The sequence below is a fragment of the Anser cygnoides genome, chromosome 23 (assembly GCF_040182565.1).
Source record: "Anser cygnoides isolate HZ-2024a breed goose chromosome 23, Taihu_goose_T2T_genome, whole genome shotgun sequence".
Taxonomy (NCBI): Eukaryota; Metazoa; Chordata; class Aves; order Anseriformes; family Anatidae; genus Anser; species Anser cygnoides.
The window spans coordinates 8152377-8169197 of NC_089895.1; the positions used below are offsets into that span (position 1 = coordinate 8152377).

General features: G+C 44.1%; 1 protein-coding gene across 6 annotated transcripts in view; it reads left to right on the forward strand.

The window, feature by feature from the left end:
- The first annotated feature begins 29 nt into the window (after positions 1 to 29).
- CAMTA1 (calmodulin binding transcription activator 1) overlaps positions 30 to 16821 on the forward strand; it is a 376339-nt gene continuing 359547 nt past the window's right edge. For all 6 annotated transcript variants that reach the window (XM_066982026.1, XM_066982030.1, XM_066982029.1 and 3 more), the window contains exons 1-2: positions 30 to 123; positions 3947 to 4040. In XM_066982026.1, coding sequence (XP_066838127.1) covers positions 3974 to 4040 — 67 coding nt within the window. In that variant the 5' untranslated portion in view covers positions 30 to 123; positions 3947 to 3973. The remainder of the gene's footprint in view (positions 124 to 3946; positions 4041 to 16821) is intronic.

Consider the following 16821-nt stretch of genomic DNA (forward strand, 5'->3'; position numbering starts at 1 on the left):
GCGCCCCGTGCCCGCGCGTGCGCCCGGGGGCGGCGGGCGGCCGGGCCGAGTGCGCAGGCGCGGCCAGGCCCCGCCCCGGGGAGCCGTGAGGCGCGGCGGGCGGCGGCGGGCGAGGGCTCCGCGGTGAGTGCTCGGCGCGGCGCGGGCTGGGCTTGGCCCCGGCCCCGGTCGCGCGCTCCGAGCCGCGCGGGGCAGGCGGCGCTGCCCTGCACGTGAGGCGTCTCCCCCCGCGCTCGCTCCGTCCCCCCGGTGCCGCGGGCCGGGCCCGCTCCCCTCAGCAGCCGGCCCCGTGCCCGCGCGGCGCCGCCGCTGTCGGCCCGCGCCCGGGACCCCGCTCCCCGAGGGGCCGGCGGCCGTGAGGCCGCCGCGGGGCCGCTCCCCCGCCGCCTTCGCCCGGCCCCGCGGGTGGCTCGGCGGCCCCGGCGCCTCATCCCGTCCGTCCGCCCGCGGCGCGCGGGGCCGGCCGGCGTCCGAGCAGCGCCGCGCCGTGGGGCCGGGTCCGCCGCTCGCCCGGGGCGCTGAGGGGAGCGAGAGGTGGGGGGCGGCTGGGACGGGGCGGGCAGCCGGCAGCTCTCCGCGCCGCTGTGTCGGTGCCGGTCCGCGGCGGCTCCCCTCGGGCCCGCGGGGCTGCCACGGCTGGCGGCGGGGCGAGCAGCCCCGTGCCGCGCCGCCCTCCCGAGAGCTTCGGTGCCGGGCCAGCCGCCGGGGGGCACCCGCGCGGTGTTACCGGCAGCGAGGTGGAAGGGGGCAGCGACCCCCGAGCCCGGGGAGCAGAGCGCGGCGTTGGGCAGGGCTTCTGGGGGGTGCCGTGCGCCGCGCCTCCTTGTGAGGCATCGCCGCGGGCAGCGTTGGCGTTTGTTGGCGTCTCCGCCGTGATGGGGTGGCCGGGAAGAAGCGTGGGAGCTTTGCTGCTCTTGGTGGGGTGCTGCCCACGGCTGTATTTGATGCTCGTGTGATCATGGAGTGACTCTAGAGCCCTTCCCTGCTTGAGGAGCTTTTGGAAGGCCTCTTATTAACACCAGTACAGGCTAGTATGAAGCTAAAACTGTTTTCCCATTCCAAAGTTCTGCACAGATGCTTAACAAGTTCTTCTGAGCTAAGGTAGTTAGCAAGGAAGCGTTGATCGTGTTACAGAAGTTCCTCAGCGCTCACGGTAGCTGAGATACAGTGCTTAGAACAAGGTCTGCAAAAGCTCACTTTCTCAGAAGCCACGTTGAAACGCGTCGGTTCTGCAGGGGAATCACCTGGCAGCATGCTTTTCCTGAATGAACCCACCTGGTAGATTCTTTTTTTTCCCACGTGGTTTAGAAGTTGAGTCTATGCAAAAATACAAAGAAGACTCGAGTTCTGAGGATGTAAATCGCCATGGCAACGTCCTCTTTCCCATGGATTTTGGTCCTGTCATAGCTGCGCTCTTTTTCTAACGTGATCTGGGAGTTGTGCAGTCCTTAGGGATGTTAGTGGCAAAGTTACTGGGAGACTTGCCCCTTACCAGATTGATCTAACACTTTCCTAAAAGACACAGCTGCTCATTGCCAGCTCTGGCCACTGTTTTGCGTGCATCACAGATGATTGAGGGGAATTATTTGGGAATGGTCCACAGATGTCACATCTTGGCAGGGACATATAGGGAGAGAGAAAGATGACTTTAGCGAGCTAAATATGAACTGTGCTTTCTAAGCATGTGGAGAGAGCTCTTTAAAACCTTGAATTACAGTAGAGGAAAAGTTACTTCTATAGCAAAAAAGCAATTTTGCAGAAAAAATAAGTACTTATTTGTGCCAAGTTCTGGCTCAGGGTGTCGTGTTTCCCTTGCCCATGGCGCTACTTGCAGCTTCCTGACACCGCATAAGAAGGCGTTGTGGTGCCATGTGGGATGCAGTCTTTGTGATGAGAGCAGCAGATCCCAGAAATCAGATCCTGGATTTAGCAAGCCCGTGTGCTATCAGATATGTGATGCTGTGGCTCCTGCTCCAGTGTGTTTAGCATGTTCCTTTTGTAAATCGCGAGTAGCCTTACTAGTTTCTTGATACAGTTCTTGTATTTTCCAAAGGTCACAATCTATTGGTACCTTCCTCCCTCAGACATAATTGCTTTGGTTCCTTTTTAGACCAGACCATTCAAATTAAAGGAACGCTCATTGTTATTCACCGCCTCCGAGCTTTAATATCCTAGATAGTTTATTTTCTGCCTATAAAGTATGCACTTTGTTCAGAAGAGATTGAGCCTGTACCTAGAAAGGTATGATGCTGACCATTGCTGTCCTTAGCTTAAGGTCGTAAGCCAGGGTTAGGTGTTTGTTCTGGGTAAGCAGTGGTAAAGTCAGGTGCTCAAAAGGGTCTTTGGGAAGGTCCTTCACGAGGACTTGTGTGGTCTGTGTGGAAGTGTTTGAAGGGTGTTTGAAGTCCCCATGTTTCTGAGCTTGGACACCAATGAACAGTCCTGCATGGAGAAAAAGAGGGCAGTGAACTTTGAATGTCCCTTTATGGGAAATTGTTATTGGAGCTAATTTTTTTTTTTAAGCTAAGGGAAACATCCACACAAGTTTCTCTGGGATGCTAATGACTTTGCTACAAGGATCAGAGGTCTTCCAGGAGAACTGATTCACTTCTGCTGCTTTAGAGCCAGAGATACCAACGGTGACCTTCCATCTAGTGAATGTTTTATCTAAGTTGGTGGGCTGGGTGGGGAACCATCTTCCTTAGTCTTGTGAGAGTGACGAGTGCAGGTGAGGAGGCCTTGGTTAGCAGGTTTTCTTAGTAACGAGAATCACGTAGTCATCGTTGGAAAATTGCCCCCACTCAAAGTGGTTTTGCTAATATTAACTTCAGTTCTATCTTAGGTCAGTGGAGGGGAAATCTAGAAGATGCCATAAATTGAGCTGAGTTTGTCAAAGCTGTCAAATTACCACCTGATAAAGCTCCTACTGATTACAGCCATCAGCCAGAGAGGAAATGTATGCCAGTGGGGATTTCGTGTAACAGAGGCAGGGTTCAACATTGTTAGACTTTTAATGTAGTGTGAACTGGGGGCTCTTTGGCTTCAGTGAAGGGTGAAGCTTCATTCAGAGTTATTTCTTAAAAAAAAAAAAAAAAACACAAAACAAACACACACACAAAATATACAAAGCGTTTGAAGATCTAGACTGGCATTGTACCTCTCTCTTATCAGTTAGATTAATGGTGACTACTAAATTTTAGTAAAGGTCTGCTTTGGTCCCATTTGTTAGTATTAGGAGTCCATAGAGATAATGTCTTTTCACGTATAAAAGATGCTATTGATTTTCTGTTGCTGTTGTCCTGAAATGTGCACGGTGTGTCTATGGAGCAGTGACAATCCTCCATCACTAGCTTTATGGGAAAAGAATGGTTATTGAATCTCTTCCCATAAAATATAATCTCTTTCTCTCTTCCAGAATTTGCCAACCCCTGAGGGAGTCCCTCATGTTATCTCTTTGAGAAAATTGATTTTTTTGTCTCCTCTTTGTACACTTGTGTTTAGTTTTATTTTTAATTTGGCTTGTGTGATTTGAAATGGAGACTTTCCTAACAATAAGTGTGTTTTCTCAGTGTTGTATTGCTTCTGTTTCATATAAATTAACACTTTCAGAATATTATAAAATAAAGACATTTGCTTGGCACCAGTTTCTCTTGTTTCTGGGAGTTTTTTTTTACTCTGGGTGAGTCATTGCCCTGTTCCTTCCTTCCAGGCAGGTCTGAGATGCTGCTTTTCAGCTGCTTACAGGTAAATTTGGGGTAAGTTTCTAGAGTCAACACAGACTGATCAAAGAATTTTGGATGAATGGCACTGTAGCTGAGAACGTAACTTGCAGTACTATCTGCTCAAGGACCAGTGATCTTTAAACTCAAACAGTGGCAAAAACAGTGTCAAATTTGTCCTTTCCTGTGTGTAGCAAATGACTGACGATGGGACTTTTTCCTTTCAGGAAGGAAACGGCAACATGAATTCGTAGATGATGAGTAGGATGCCAAAGCCAGAGATGACAGTGCTCTTGAAGAAATGCTGGGTAGAACAAAAAGGTAAAAGGAACAGCTAATTGAGTGCATTTTGGAGCCATGTGTTACCTTCCCCCACGAGGCAATGACACATCCCTTCAAATTGTAACTGAATTTTCTGAATTCCCTCCTCTTCCTCAGTTTTGCATAAAGTCTTAGTGACACCTCTCACTCCTGACCTACTTTTTATATGCTCAGGCCTTCCCCAAAGCTGCATTGTTCTGTACCGACAAGCTTCTGTCACACTTGCATATGTGTCCCTGCACACACGCGCTTGCAGATCCAGCACCTGTCTCACCCTGACCTGCAGCTGACGCTACAAAATTAGTCTAGCAATCATCCTAGGTTGTCTGCTGCAATATTTTATGATAAGAACAAAGAAATGAGATGAACCCAACCAGTTAATTTGCATCCGTTAGTGCTGTTCTCCTAATGTGGCAGTTGAGTGCAGGGATTGGCTGTACCAACTTACGACTAAAGCCTGGGCAGATAACTACAGTTAAAATGTTCAAAATGCATTGCAAACAAGTTGCCTTCATGAGGACTAAATAACTTTGTTTCTCTCATGTATTTTACTGCATTTTGTGTTTAATGCTGTTGAGATGCCCAAGGGAATCACTTGTTGGTTCTTTCATTCTGAGGAACGCTCTCTGTGACTGAGGCGTGGTAGTCCACTTAGGAACTTTGGGAAGTAAGAAGCAGCTTTAATCACACCTGCACAGAGACGTGCAGTAGAAAGGCCTTGGTTACTTTCATCTAATGGCAGCAGAAATGGCTGAAACAGCTGACAGGAAGCAAGAAAATCTTCATTAGTAGTGTAGCTCTCCCTGAGATATTTTCATTCTTGTTTGTGGAAGCCTGACTTGAGACTTTCCTCAAAAAGTCAAATGCAAACATTTTCATTGAAAACGTTCCAGGTTTGTAGCAATTATGTTTGTTGTCCCCTGCCTCTCAGCTCTTCCTGGCAGCAAGTACATGGGACAGAAGGGCATTTCTGTGGCAAGCAGAAGATCTTCACAGTACAAGCAGCAGAATGATGTGTGAATGCTTGATATATAAATAACAGACCTATTCTGCTGGAAATTTCTTCAAAATAAAAATCAAGGAGGAATTTGCTATAGTATGTGTTGATGCCAGTTGTAATTTTTATGTGTTTAAGCTGTTTCCAGTCAAGACATGGCCTGTCACAGAGCATTGTGCAGCGCAGGATTAAGGCTTTTGAACATCACACACAGCCTTTCTTGAAGATCTTTAGTGCAATTTTGACAGTGTCAGATATTATTTCTTCAAGCTTCGTATTGCTAGAAAATCTTTTGAAAAATCCAATAATTCCATATGCACACTGGGTGTCTGGCAAGGGAGATGTTTTTTTGTTGTCCTCTGACACCTTGTTGTTTCCCATTAGAGTGAGTTTCCTGCAGCAGCATAGCTTAAACCAGTGCTTTCAGTACCTTTGGATCATTTCAGCCAAGTGTGTTGAGAACCTGGCATGGGGACAGAGCTTGGTGTTAGGGCATTGCTTTCATCTGCAAGAAGTTGTTTTCAGAACGTGTAGAGCTTGATAGAAAGCCTGCCTTTTATACTTTGAAGGTAAAAAACGCAGGAATTACTTAGATACCATTTTCCACTCGTAGTACTCTGGATTTTGAGCTGTGACTGTAGCTGGAAGCGGAAAGCCTGTATTCCTTACCAGCTCTTCCCTCTCCAAAGTCAGTCACCAACTTACCTCTAGCAGAGCAATTCTCTGAGAAGAAGTCTTCTACTGTGTCAACGAGAATGTTATTTGGGCTCAGCATTGTGGTTTATTTTTCCCTCTATTTAGTTAAAATACTTTACCATTTTTGTCATGTTAAGGAGATGCTCTGGATGCTGCAGGAAGTGCTAATATCCTTGTTATGTTTAGCCAATGTGGTGTCACAGGGGAGGAACAATACCAGTTTCAGTTCATTTAGTGAAAATGTGCTATTTTGTCCTATGCAGTTTGGGAAATGTAACCCATGTTTGAAATGCTGTGTAAAGAATATATGAAGTACGTTATTTTTTAAAATGGTCATAACATGCATAAGCTATCATATAGTTAAAATACATGATCTAATTTTTAATATAATAACTTCAGAGTTGAAAATTCAGGCATACTTACAATGCGAACTGGCAAATTGTTGTTGTTGTCAATCCATATTTTGGCAGATCTGATAGCTCTGTTCCTTCTTCTGCATGTGTATGTTAAGGCTGTCGGTATGTTATTAGGCTGTGTGTATAAACTGTGATGTAAATCTGCTACACTCTCTGAGATCTGAAACTCTTCACCGCGAGCCTGCTAAACCTGGAGCATGCTCGGTGTTGGCAAGGAGCTGTGTCCGTACGGTTGTGCTGGTTCCCCAGGGCCGTGATTTCTGGCTGTTCCCTTTTCCTCCTGCTCACTGTTCTGGCCCCTGGAGTCCATCCAGCATGGCTCGGTTGCGGACCACAGCACCCCACGAGTCCTGCATGGGAGCAGTCTGTGGCAATGGGAAAAACAAGGCACGGGGAGTTGTTTCTCACTGTTCTCACTGTGGCTCTGACAAAGAGCACTCTATGCAGATAATTTCACTATTCATGCCATTAAACTTTAGCCCAAGGAAGATGCTTGGCACTGTTGCTTTAAGGTGTCTAGTGGCCTCTAGCTGTGTTCAGCATCATCTCTGCCAGCTCCGGCCTTGCTGCACGTGCTGTTAACTCAGCAGTGGCTGGAAAGCTCAGATAGGACCAGATTTGGCATCAGAATAATCGCTTCTGCGGGCATTATGCTTCTGATGTTGCCAATTCCTTGCTGCTGCTTCTTTTTTCCAGCACATGGTATTTTATATGACCCTGAAGATAGACAGTTGCCTCCTAGACTAGCCTGTGTGTTTTTTTCCCCCTCAGTCTTGTCAGCATTCAGGTTTTCAATTGCAGGAGAGCACTGGGAAATATGTATTCTATTTTGCTCACTCTCCTGCTAACGCTTAGCTTGCTGGAGTTGGAGAGAGATCACAGCAGTGGGAGTTAGTGTGCTGTTAGTCATTCAGGTGACATGGTCTGATAGACAAAGCTCCCAAGCTAGTAAAGGAGGGCACTTATCTAAGAGAGAATTGCATCCAGCAGTTCAGGGTTGCGTGGCCTTGCCTTATCACTTGATGCAAATTCTTTTACTCAAATGCAGGTGGAGCTTTTCCAAGTGCCTAATACTATGTTAATGTTTAGCCCATGTCTTGCAAGCACACAAGAAAGGAACGTGACTCGCTCATACTTTGATCTTGAAGTTCAGTATCGTTCCTCTTCTGTAAGTGGTTTGTCAGACAAAATCTCTTAGTCATTGTATTTGAAGACCTCGCCATCAATGTCAAAGACAAGACGGTTGGAGGAGGAGCAGGTAGAATTCCTATATCTTTGAAATACTCAGTTTGGAATAGAATATTCCACGGGCCCATCAGTGCCTTCTAGTAAGGACTTACGTATCAGTGGCTGTTACTACAGTTATTACTAAAAAGTGGGGCTCCATGGATTTTTGCTTTTGTGTGGGTTCTTCGCTTTTGCGTGGGATTTTCCTCTTAGAAACTATAGATACGTTTGACTAATAGAGATTAATTCCTCAAATGAACCATAGACAATCTTATGCTTTTGACAAACTTGCTATGAACCATACAAGCACCCTTTGTGCAAGTAAGCTATCTGTATCACTGCTGAAAACATTTTAAGTTGAAATTTTGATTCTGTGAAATCACTCTGAGTATATTAATATCTGCAATGTTATTTGTCTGCCTCCATCCATACTCATCCTAACTGAAGATGCTACTCCTAGAATAAAAGCTGGTAACTGACTGGCAGAAAATAAATGAGGTATTTTTACAGACAGATAATGCAGCTTTTCCTGTGGTAGGTGGTGGATATCTACCCCTCATGCCCTACTTGCTTTACAGCATTGGTGTGGCTAATGAGTTGTTTATAATAGTTTAGTAAATAAGGGCTTTCGTAGAATTAGTGCACAAGCAGGAAAATGTTAAGAACTCCAACTGATGCTCTTGGACATATTTCTCGAAATGCCATCACACCAGCTGTTGTTGGTGAAGGAGGAACTGTATTCTCAGCATTTCTTAATCACCATTGCCCATAGAAAACATATTTTTAGTGGAAGTACCTATGTGGCTCCTCTGAAAATCTGTGGAGGAAAAGCTGTCACTGAGGTACAGCGACTCCGAGAGTCTAGTTCAATAAGGATGAGGTTCTGCTGTGCCATGTTTTCCCAAAGAACTGAACATGTTGGGATTAATTAAATGCTTTTGGTCTATACAGCAGCATAACCTTTCTTTTATGCCTTTTAGGGCTTGCTTCATGTAAAAAGTCCAAAATGTTTTCTGCCTGACTCCAAGGTAAAGAGTTGGGGTAAAATTACATCCGTTCTTAAAATCAGAGAGACGCGATGCTTGTCTGCATGACACACAGCCCACAGCACTGGCAGAGCTCGAGCACAGAGCAGGTAGTGTTCAGCTGCAGACTCAGCAAAGGAAGGAGAGCTCAGCACGTCCTTCTCAGTCCATCTTGAAATCTGTGGTGGTAAAGTGGCTTAATAGTCTCGTACTTGGTGCTTCCAGCAGGCCTTCCACCTTATGCAGCGTGCTTAGGTGGTTTCCAAATAACCACTGCATGCTGGCAGTTATGCCTTTGTATTGCTCATGTGAAACACCCGTGTTTGGGTTGTGGTGGACACTTGAGGTTAAGAGCATGATTTCATCCCCCAGATTTTGACCTTAACTGTAAGGGTTTAATGCTGAATGCAGCAGAAGTAACTGCAGTCCTTGGGCTGTACTTAAATTCATAAGGAGACTTGCAGATCCGTTTCAGAAATGTGCCCTTCAGGATTGTGATCCAGGTGACTACCCAATTTCATTAATACTGTACTAATCACCGTGACTAAGATCTGTTTAGTTTTTGTATTTTCAGTTGATTTTGATCACTTAGCTATCATACAGAAAGATGAACTTCTAGTTTTAATATTTTTCTAAAGTTCCTTATTTTTAAAGCAGGAAGTTTAAATTGTGCAGCACTCGGTCACGGGTTCTACCTTTTAATTAAAGATGGAAGTTGAAAGATGTCATTCCAAGTATAAAAGCTAATTCTAATATTAATAGTTCTGTTACCAGTTTAAAAAGTAATTTTATGCATAATCCTTTTGTTTAGGAGCTCTTGCTAATTTTGAACCTGTCTCCCCTTCTAAGGAATCAGTGGAAGTTATTTTAAGCTTCGTTTTGTGGTTACTCTAGGTGAGTTGGCAGTATGTATCTAATCCTTGGGTAGTGCAGTAGTGTTGCTCAGCGTTGGTCTTTTCGGCACAATGAGAATGAAAGTGTTGTGGTTAATTGGAGCAACTTGTAAAATGTGCGTGTCAGGCTTTTCATGGAAGTAAGCGAGGATGAAGAAAAGTTCATGTACTTCATGTAAACATTCAGATGAGGTTATGCTAACTTATATTTTTGGGAGATACTGTGCATTAATTTCCCGACAAATAGCCCTTCAGATAAATATAGACTGATGCTGCCAAAAAATAATGCATTTCACTTAACGCTGAAAGTGACACTTCATAAGGATCTTATTTCAGTTTATGGTTCAATAAAAACAGTAATCTGTGTAGGGATATTCTGTCCTTGCCTACAGTTCTGCAGTTCTGACAGGTTCACGTTCCTCGTTTTGCCTTCGTGCTGTCCAAGGCTGAAATACTTCGTATTTAACGCTCTGGATTCTATAGGTAATTGACGTACCTGTCTTAGCAACTGAAAATCAGCAGCAAATTGTATTGTTGAATAATAGGGTTCTTCTGCATTCTTTAGTCCTTTACATCTTAATTTTCTCTCTGCTACCAAGGGAGGTGGTTCAGAGCAAAATCAAGAACTCACAAATGAAACCATCTAAGTAAGGACTAGTTATTTCTACATCTTTTGAGTACTGCTTGTATATATTTCACATTCTTTGTAACTCTCATGGGTCATATTGGAAAGAACTGTTTTAATTATAAAGACAAGATTTAGTCAAATCTAGAATGAAAACTCTGCTCTATAGGTAAAACTAATGAGAAAATACTAAATCATTTTTCTTTAGAGGAACTATGTCATATTCTTAATGACAGAGAAGAAAGGTTTTGTGTAATGAGGTACTGGACAGGCACCCAAGAGATGATTTGAAGGGCTGCACTGCCATAGTACCGCTGTAAGCAGATCGCAATTGATTCTAGTTTGTGATACTGGAATTATGCTTCCATTTGGTTTAGCTATTCATAAATAATGATCTATTCATAAATAAACATTTATTATAATTGGAAGTTCCTTCTCATTGTGGATTTACAGCATGGCAGAATCCCAGTCTTGGTTGAGTCTCTTGAAGATTTGAGATAAAGATTTCAGCAATAATGCTTTTTAACTGAAAACCTTGAGTTGTTGTCTGTTGATGTTTCCATGTTAGAATGGAATAGTTCGGTTGGAAGGGATCTGCAAGGATCATCAGGTCCAACTACCTGACCACTTTGGGCCTAACCAAATGTTAAAGCACATTATTAAGGGCATTGTGTGTGAATGGAGACTTGTTTGGTAACTCCAGGACAGTTTTTTGGGCAAAGGGCAGCGCTGCCATCAGAAGTTCCCTGGGAGCAGACTGACTCAGTTAAATTTGACTTTCCCTCCGGCTTTCAGTTCCTGAATCTACGTGGCTTTGAACACCTTCTGCCTCTCTGCTCCCATCATCAATTTTCTCTTTCTTCAGTTCTTTTGTTTGTCGTCTTCCATTACTCATTTGTCTGTTTTCGGTGCCTGAGGCTGACGTTTTCGTACCTTGGTGACTAAAGTTTGGGTCCTAAATCCATTTTTATTCAGTTAATACAGGCAGCAGTCCAATTTCCGAGGAGTTAAGTATCCTGGAAAAGGTATTTGTTTAAAAGTAGGAACAGAAATTTAGGAACATACCTTTAGGGATCTTAGACTTAACATACTTTCTCATTATATTTGCTTCAGCTGTTACTAGGATCTGATAGCGAATTAACTTGAAGATTACAGCATCTTGTACATGTTGAAGATAAAATATGAGTTGTGGAAAATGTCCTGTCCTTTTCCTCTAGTAATATTGGTTACTGCACGGGTTTCTGTTCACACTCTTGGTGCAATGAGCTGACGCTGCCACATTTGTCTAGCAGCATTTCCTGGCCAGTCCCAAGCCAGAGTCTGTTTATTCACTGCTAGTTGTGTCCCAGCAAAACGCAGGATAGTGTTGCTATACTGATTGTAGGATTTACTCTTTAGTCTTGCATCTTAGGCAATAAGAAGCTGCGGTTTTAGATGTGGCAGGAAAAACGTTCCCAAACAGTAGCAGCCAGTGCATACAGCTTGTTCCAGGATGCTGACAGCTTTAAAATAAATAAATAAATAATGCTTCCGTGCACCTTAGTGAAGACTGCCCTAAAATTATAACTGAAGCCACCATGGATGACAGTCATATTTCTCCCTTAAACTAAATAACTTGATTGTCTTATTATAACAGAAATCAAAGAGAAATGTTCTGAATATACTGTAGGAAATTGTCTTTATTAAATCTAGCCCGGCATTTATGAGCATTGTATATATTATTTGATTTTGCCAGAATTACATAAACGGGGAAAAATTGTTAATGTAAGTTGACTACCAGAGTAAATCACAGCCTAATTATTCTTTTCTTTTTTTCTGGCTAAAATTAGGATTTGATATAATGGTCAATAGACATTTTCTTTAATCTTTGAGACATAATTTCTAATAGCTAGTCCAGAAGAACTGGAGAAAGTTGCAGCAGAATTGAAAAAATAAATTATCTGAATTTTATGGTGACTTGCTGGTAAATCCCCTTAGTTGGAAGCCTTAATTTACCTCATATTTTAGTTTTTTCTCCTCTAACTGGTTTACGAGTGTATATTACAGCAAAACAGTTACTTTCTTAGCACTACCAGGGTGCTTAGGGTGTCTGTAGCGCAGCAGAGTGACAACAGAATCTGCCCTGTTCTAGTGGAGAAATGAAGCTCCAAGGACAACAGAGGAAGACACAACTGGGCTTGTAGCAGCAGTGTGCCTCAGCACGTGGCACGGCAGGCATTCTTCCCTGGCATTGCTGGCAGCAGCAAAATGCTCAAGGTTGGCACCCATGTAAGTCACTTCTGAAGCTGTTTGAAGTCGTACCAGAATAAACGGGGCTCCAGCCTTGCAAATTGCCCTGTTGGATGCTTAATTTTCACCTGGACTCAGTGCCATTGTAGAGGAAAAAAGCATTTTTGCTGTTGTTTTTGGTTAGACAGGTGAATACAATGTTTAGTGTTAGGACTGCTGGCTTAAATATCTACAAAAACTTACTGAGGCTTTGCCCAGCAAAAGCATCTTTCCTCCAAGGTCCATTAAAGTGGCTTAGGCTCTGGCATTGTGTTTTGATTTTGTCTGGTATAAATTTCCATTAGCCAGCTGGCAGTTGTGCTTCAAATACAGTGAAGTAGCATTGGATTTATGCTAACGTGTTGACTTGGTTAAATTTTTTTTTCCCTAGGAAAAACCAGCTTTTGCTACTGTAGGTGGAGAGAGGAAAAAGCAAAAACATTTAATTTCTGTCGTCATGAGGCTTTTAAAACATCTCTATTCACACTTTTAAGAATTTTTTTTGTAAGGACACTTAGCGTTCCTTGCTTCTAAATCATGGAGCAACTTTGTGCAAACAATTCAAAAGAAATGGGGTTCCAACATTGTCATTATAGTTATTATAACTGTCTGAATTGTTTCCTTTTGATGCTTGCCATAGCAACTGTGGACATATAATTTGCTGAATATCCATAACAGGGTATTTGAATATATTCTTTACAGTTTTACTTCTGCATATAACTATGCATGCCAAATCATCACATTAACGCAATTAACCAAGCCATACCCACATCTGCTATGAAAGGACAATGAAGATTTTTTTTAAGGAACTTCTTTGTATTTTACGTCCCTCTTAAACAGAATAAACAAAATCAGAATAGCAGCAGCTTTTATCAGTATACCATTAAAAATTATTCTTGATTGAGACTGCAAAAACGCCTAGCACATCTACATTCTTGCTGCTTATCTGCTGGAGGTAACTGTGTGTTTGTGCCCACGGACGAGTAAGACCGAGTCAGTTTATCCTGTACCATACATGCACAGAATGTTTTGTGGGTCAGCACCTTGTAGTGGTAAAATCGTTGATTTTTTTCAAAACAGTGGGGAGCTGGGGAGCTTGAAAAATACCATCCACACTTAGAGACAGCTTCTTTCTTACTCGATTGCTCAAGGAGTTAAATGAAAATATTTGTGACTTGCTGGTATGTTTGAAAATTGATATTCAAACTGCATCAGTAATATTACGTGGAACACATTGTAATAAGCTATATGCTAATGTTAAAATTACATAATTTCAGGTATCTAAGATTCAGTTTATTACTTTTTCTCCTTCTGGTGTAAAAGCTTATACTGAGAAAGAAAAACAGTTCCTTAGCCATATATAGCAGAGGTCAACCACTACTTCAAGAATTCCTTAAAAATGCCTGATTCATTTTTACCCGTACAAGTTCTTATTGTCTTTACAGACCAGGAAGGATCTAGAAAGCCAGACAGGTTCTTTGTAAAGTCTTTGGGAGCAGTTGCGCTCTACCCCAGAGCCAGGGTAGGTTGCATTAGTTTCTAGAAGTGGAGCTATTATAAATTAGTGAAGTGGACGTTCTTCCTTCCCCAGATTTGTAATGGCTGAGAGAAGGCAGCTGGTGTCCTAAACAACCTTGTCAATCAGACCACATGGACCTCATTACTCTAATGAGCCATAGAAGCTCATAAGGAACTACTTCAGCTTTGGAGAGAGGGAAGAGGTGGACACTTGTGCACACATGTAGCTGATTTTGCATTTAATTATGTTTCTGGGTGATCTCAAGGTCTAACCCCATGTGGAGTACCTTATGGTTATTTGTTCTCAAGAGTATGTAAGCGAACAATGCAGCGAGGGCTCTGACGGAAATAAATGTTCGTGCTGGCCTCCCTGAAAATAAGTGAAAGACTATTTGTGGCAACAGTTGTTACCTGTGTGCTTGGGAGTATCCTGGGTTCCTGCTTGTGTTGCAGCCACAAGCACTGGCATCTGCAAAGCAGAGTCCGAGTAGCTGTCTGTCATTGTTGTGTTTGGTACCAAAGTGACAATCTTTTAAATTAAGATATGTACTAGCTCTACTTTTCTCTCAACTCCTTTTCACTATGTAATCTGGTCTGAATATCCAAGGGGAGGCTCATGCCCCTTCCCAGTACCAGTCTGATGTTAATCGTGGGTGGGAGACTGGACGTGCCTGGAGATAAGCTGGGTTGGAAGAGACAGCTGGACAGGATTAGCAGGCTGGAAGTACTGCAGACCGTGCTGCTTGACTCACGGAGTCACCCATCTCTCGCTGAAAAGGATAGCAAGTCAGGTCTTTCCACAGGGGGTAGACACTGGCACCTGCTGCTCCGTGTGGAGCACTGTACAGGTGCTAGAGTAGGCCAGGAATTACTTGGCATCGCATGCTGGGACCTGCCAGAAATAAATGTATGCTGAAACTGCTCCTTATGCTCTTGCTTAGGTCTCCAAATGTAACCGGGCTACATGAGTAGCTTTCATCCTCGGGAAACAGATCGCTGTACCAATAAAGCAGGATTAACCCCCGCTCAGTGCTACCACAAGGAATGTCTTCTGGGCAGTCTTTTCAAATTGGTATTCCATTTAGATAGAATGTTACCCCCGGTTTTGCTTATCAAATGTTTTTTTTAAAAAAAAAGCCAGTAGGAGAAGTATCTACTCATAGCACGTGACCAGTTTAAAAACCTTAATCTTGTTTATAGGTCAAAGCAGCAGCATGCTCTGTGTGTTACACACAGGTACACCTGATGGAATCTACCAGGGCACAGCTGTATCTTGTGAGATAGTCTTATAGCAGGGGATGAGTTCAAGTGGGACAGCTCTCAGTCTTCATAAGATGTCATCTAAAGGTCTGATACTTGCATCAGGAAGCTCTCTTAACTGTAGAGGGGTACCTACTTTAATCCAATATTCCTTTTTTTGCCCTAATGCAAACTGTGAGGAGCACCAACTGTATAACTACCTCCCATCTCTGCCGAGCGTGTGGAACACCTCAGAAGAATATCCAAGGAGAGAGACATTGCCTAGAACTCAAGAAAATGATAGCTCTTTGCCAACCTGGCAACTGTATCCTGCCAGGATATCTTGAACATCGAAACAATTACTCTAGCTGATCCTATCAATACATTAATATTTGTGTGCATTGCTAGTACAAAGTATACTGGGCTGTCAGGGGCGAGCGTGCCATTCCAGAGCCTTTGTATCAATGTGCCTTTCACGCTCCATGAGATTAACAGTTGCTGAAAATATGAAAAAGGAATTTTCCTTTCTTCTGTCTTAGAAGAGACCCATCCTACCACACTCATCTTCTGCCTTAGCTCAGGAATGGCTTCAGTCCTTGACAAAAACAGAAAACCAACAGGTCTTTTTAAGCAAGTTCCACTCTCATGAGAATCTAAGGGAAAATATCCCTTTTGAGCATTTAGTCACATCAAAGGAAACAACCGTTTCAATCTTCATTTGCATTGTGCAGGCATTAGATGTGGTCCAGTTACACTGAGCTCTGCTTGAGAAGGCAGAAGTGCCAGTACTCTTCAAGCTTTGACGGAGATGGAGAGAAAACTCAGCCAGGCAAATAACATATCACTCTTCCAAAGCACTTTCCATTTTTAAAAGGACAGAACAATTTACTTTGTTTCTTGGGAGACTCTTTACAGCAAGAGCTCCTTGACATCCAATTCTAAGAAGGTAGGCTAAGCATTGATCTCTTGACCATTATGTTCCTGAAGCGAGGCTTACCTTGCAGCGAGCTCAGGACTGCAGCTGGGCTGTGTGTTTTGTTCATAGGTACTCCGAGGCAGCAGGTCACTTCAGAAAACTACGCAGGTCTGTGGAAATCCCTCAGCACAAAAGAAGAGCAGCGGGCCAACAGCATGAGGTTGAGCTGAACGACACTGCTGCACCTCTGCTGCAGGGCTGCAGAAGCTGATGGGCCCAGCCCTGGAGCTCGCGATGCCAAGAGCCTCGTGAATTACCTGCAGTCCTGCTCTCAGCCGGCAGGACAGCGCGTTACACGGGGACCAGCTGCCTTCCCTGAGCTGCTGGTCAGCTGCGCCTGTCCCCACACTTCATGGGCTGCCTTCTGCATTCGTGTGCTCCATGTCGTGGGAGATTGTGTCCTGCTTCTGGATCTGACTGCAGGCACAGAGCACTAGAGCTGGTATGTAAAGGGTCTGCCTGTGGCACAAGTCACGCTTCCAGTTTTTACATCGATGATGCTTTTCTGCATGGACCTTACACTTCTCGTGCAAGATCACCAAGGCGTTGATTTGTGTTTAAGGGCTCTCTGCCTCTCATTGCCCTCTCTGGTTCCCAAGACCTGCACAGCAGTCTGCAGCTGGGGCATCTTCTTTTCTTGTCTCCGTGTTAACTGCACAGTTGTGAGACAGATGGAGCCCAGTGACATGACTGCTGTGGCCGTGATTACACAATGTCTGACAAAGCTTGCAAAGGTTTCTTGCCCCGGGTGCCTTCTTGACATCCTTAGCACCGTGATAACGTTTGTTGTGTAGAAGGGGGGCAATGGGCCTGGAGCCACCCGAGAGCTGTTTGACTTACAGACCCCCAGCCTGTCCCCCTCGGGTGATGCCTTAACTCGTAGCACACCCCTGGGCAAGGG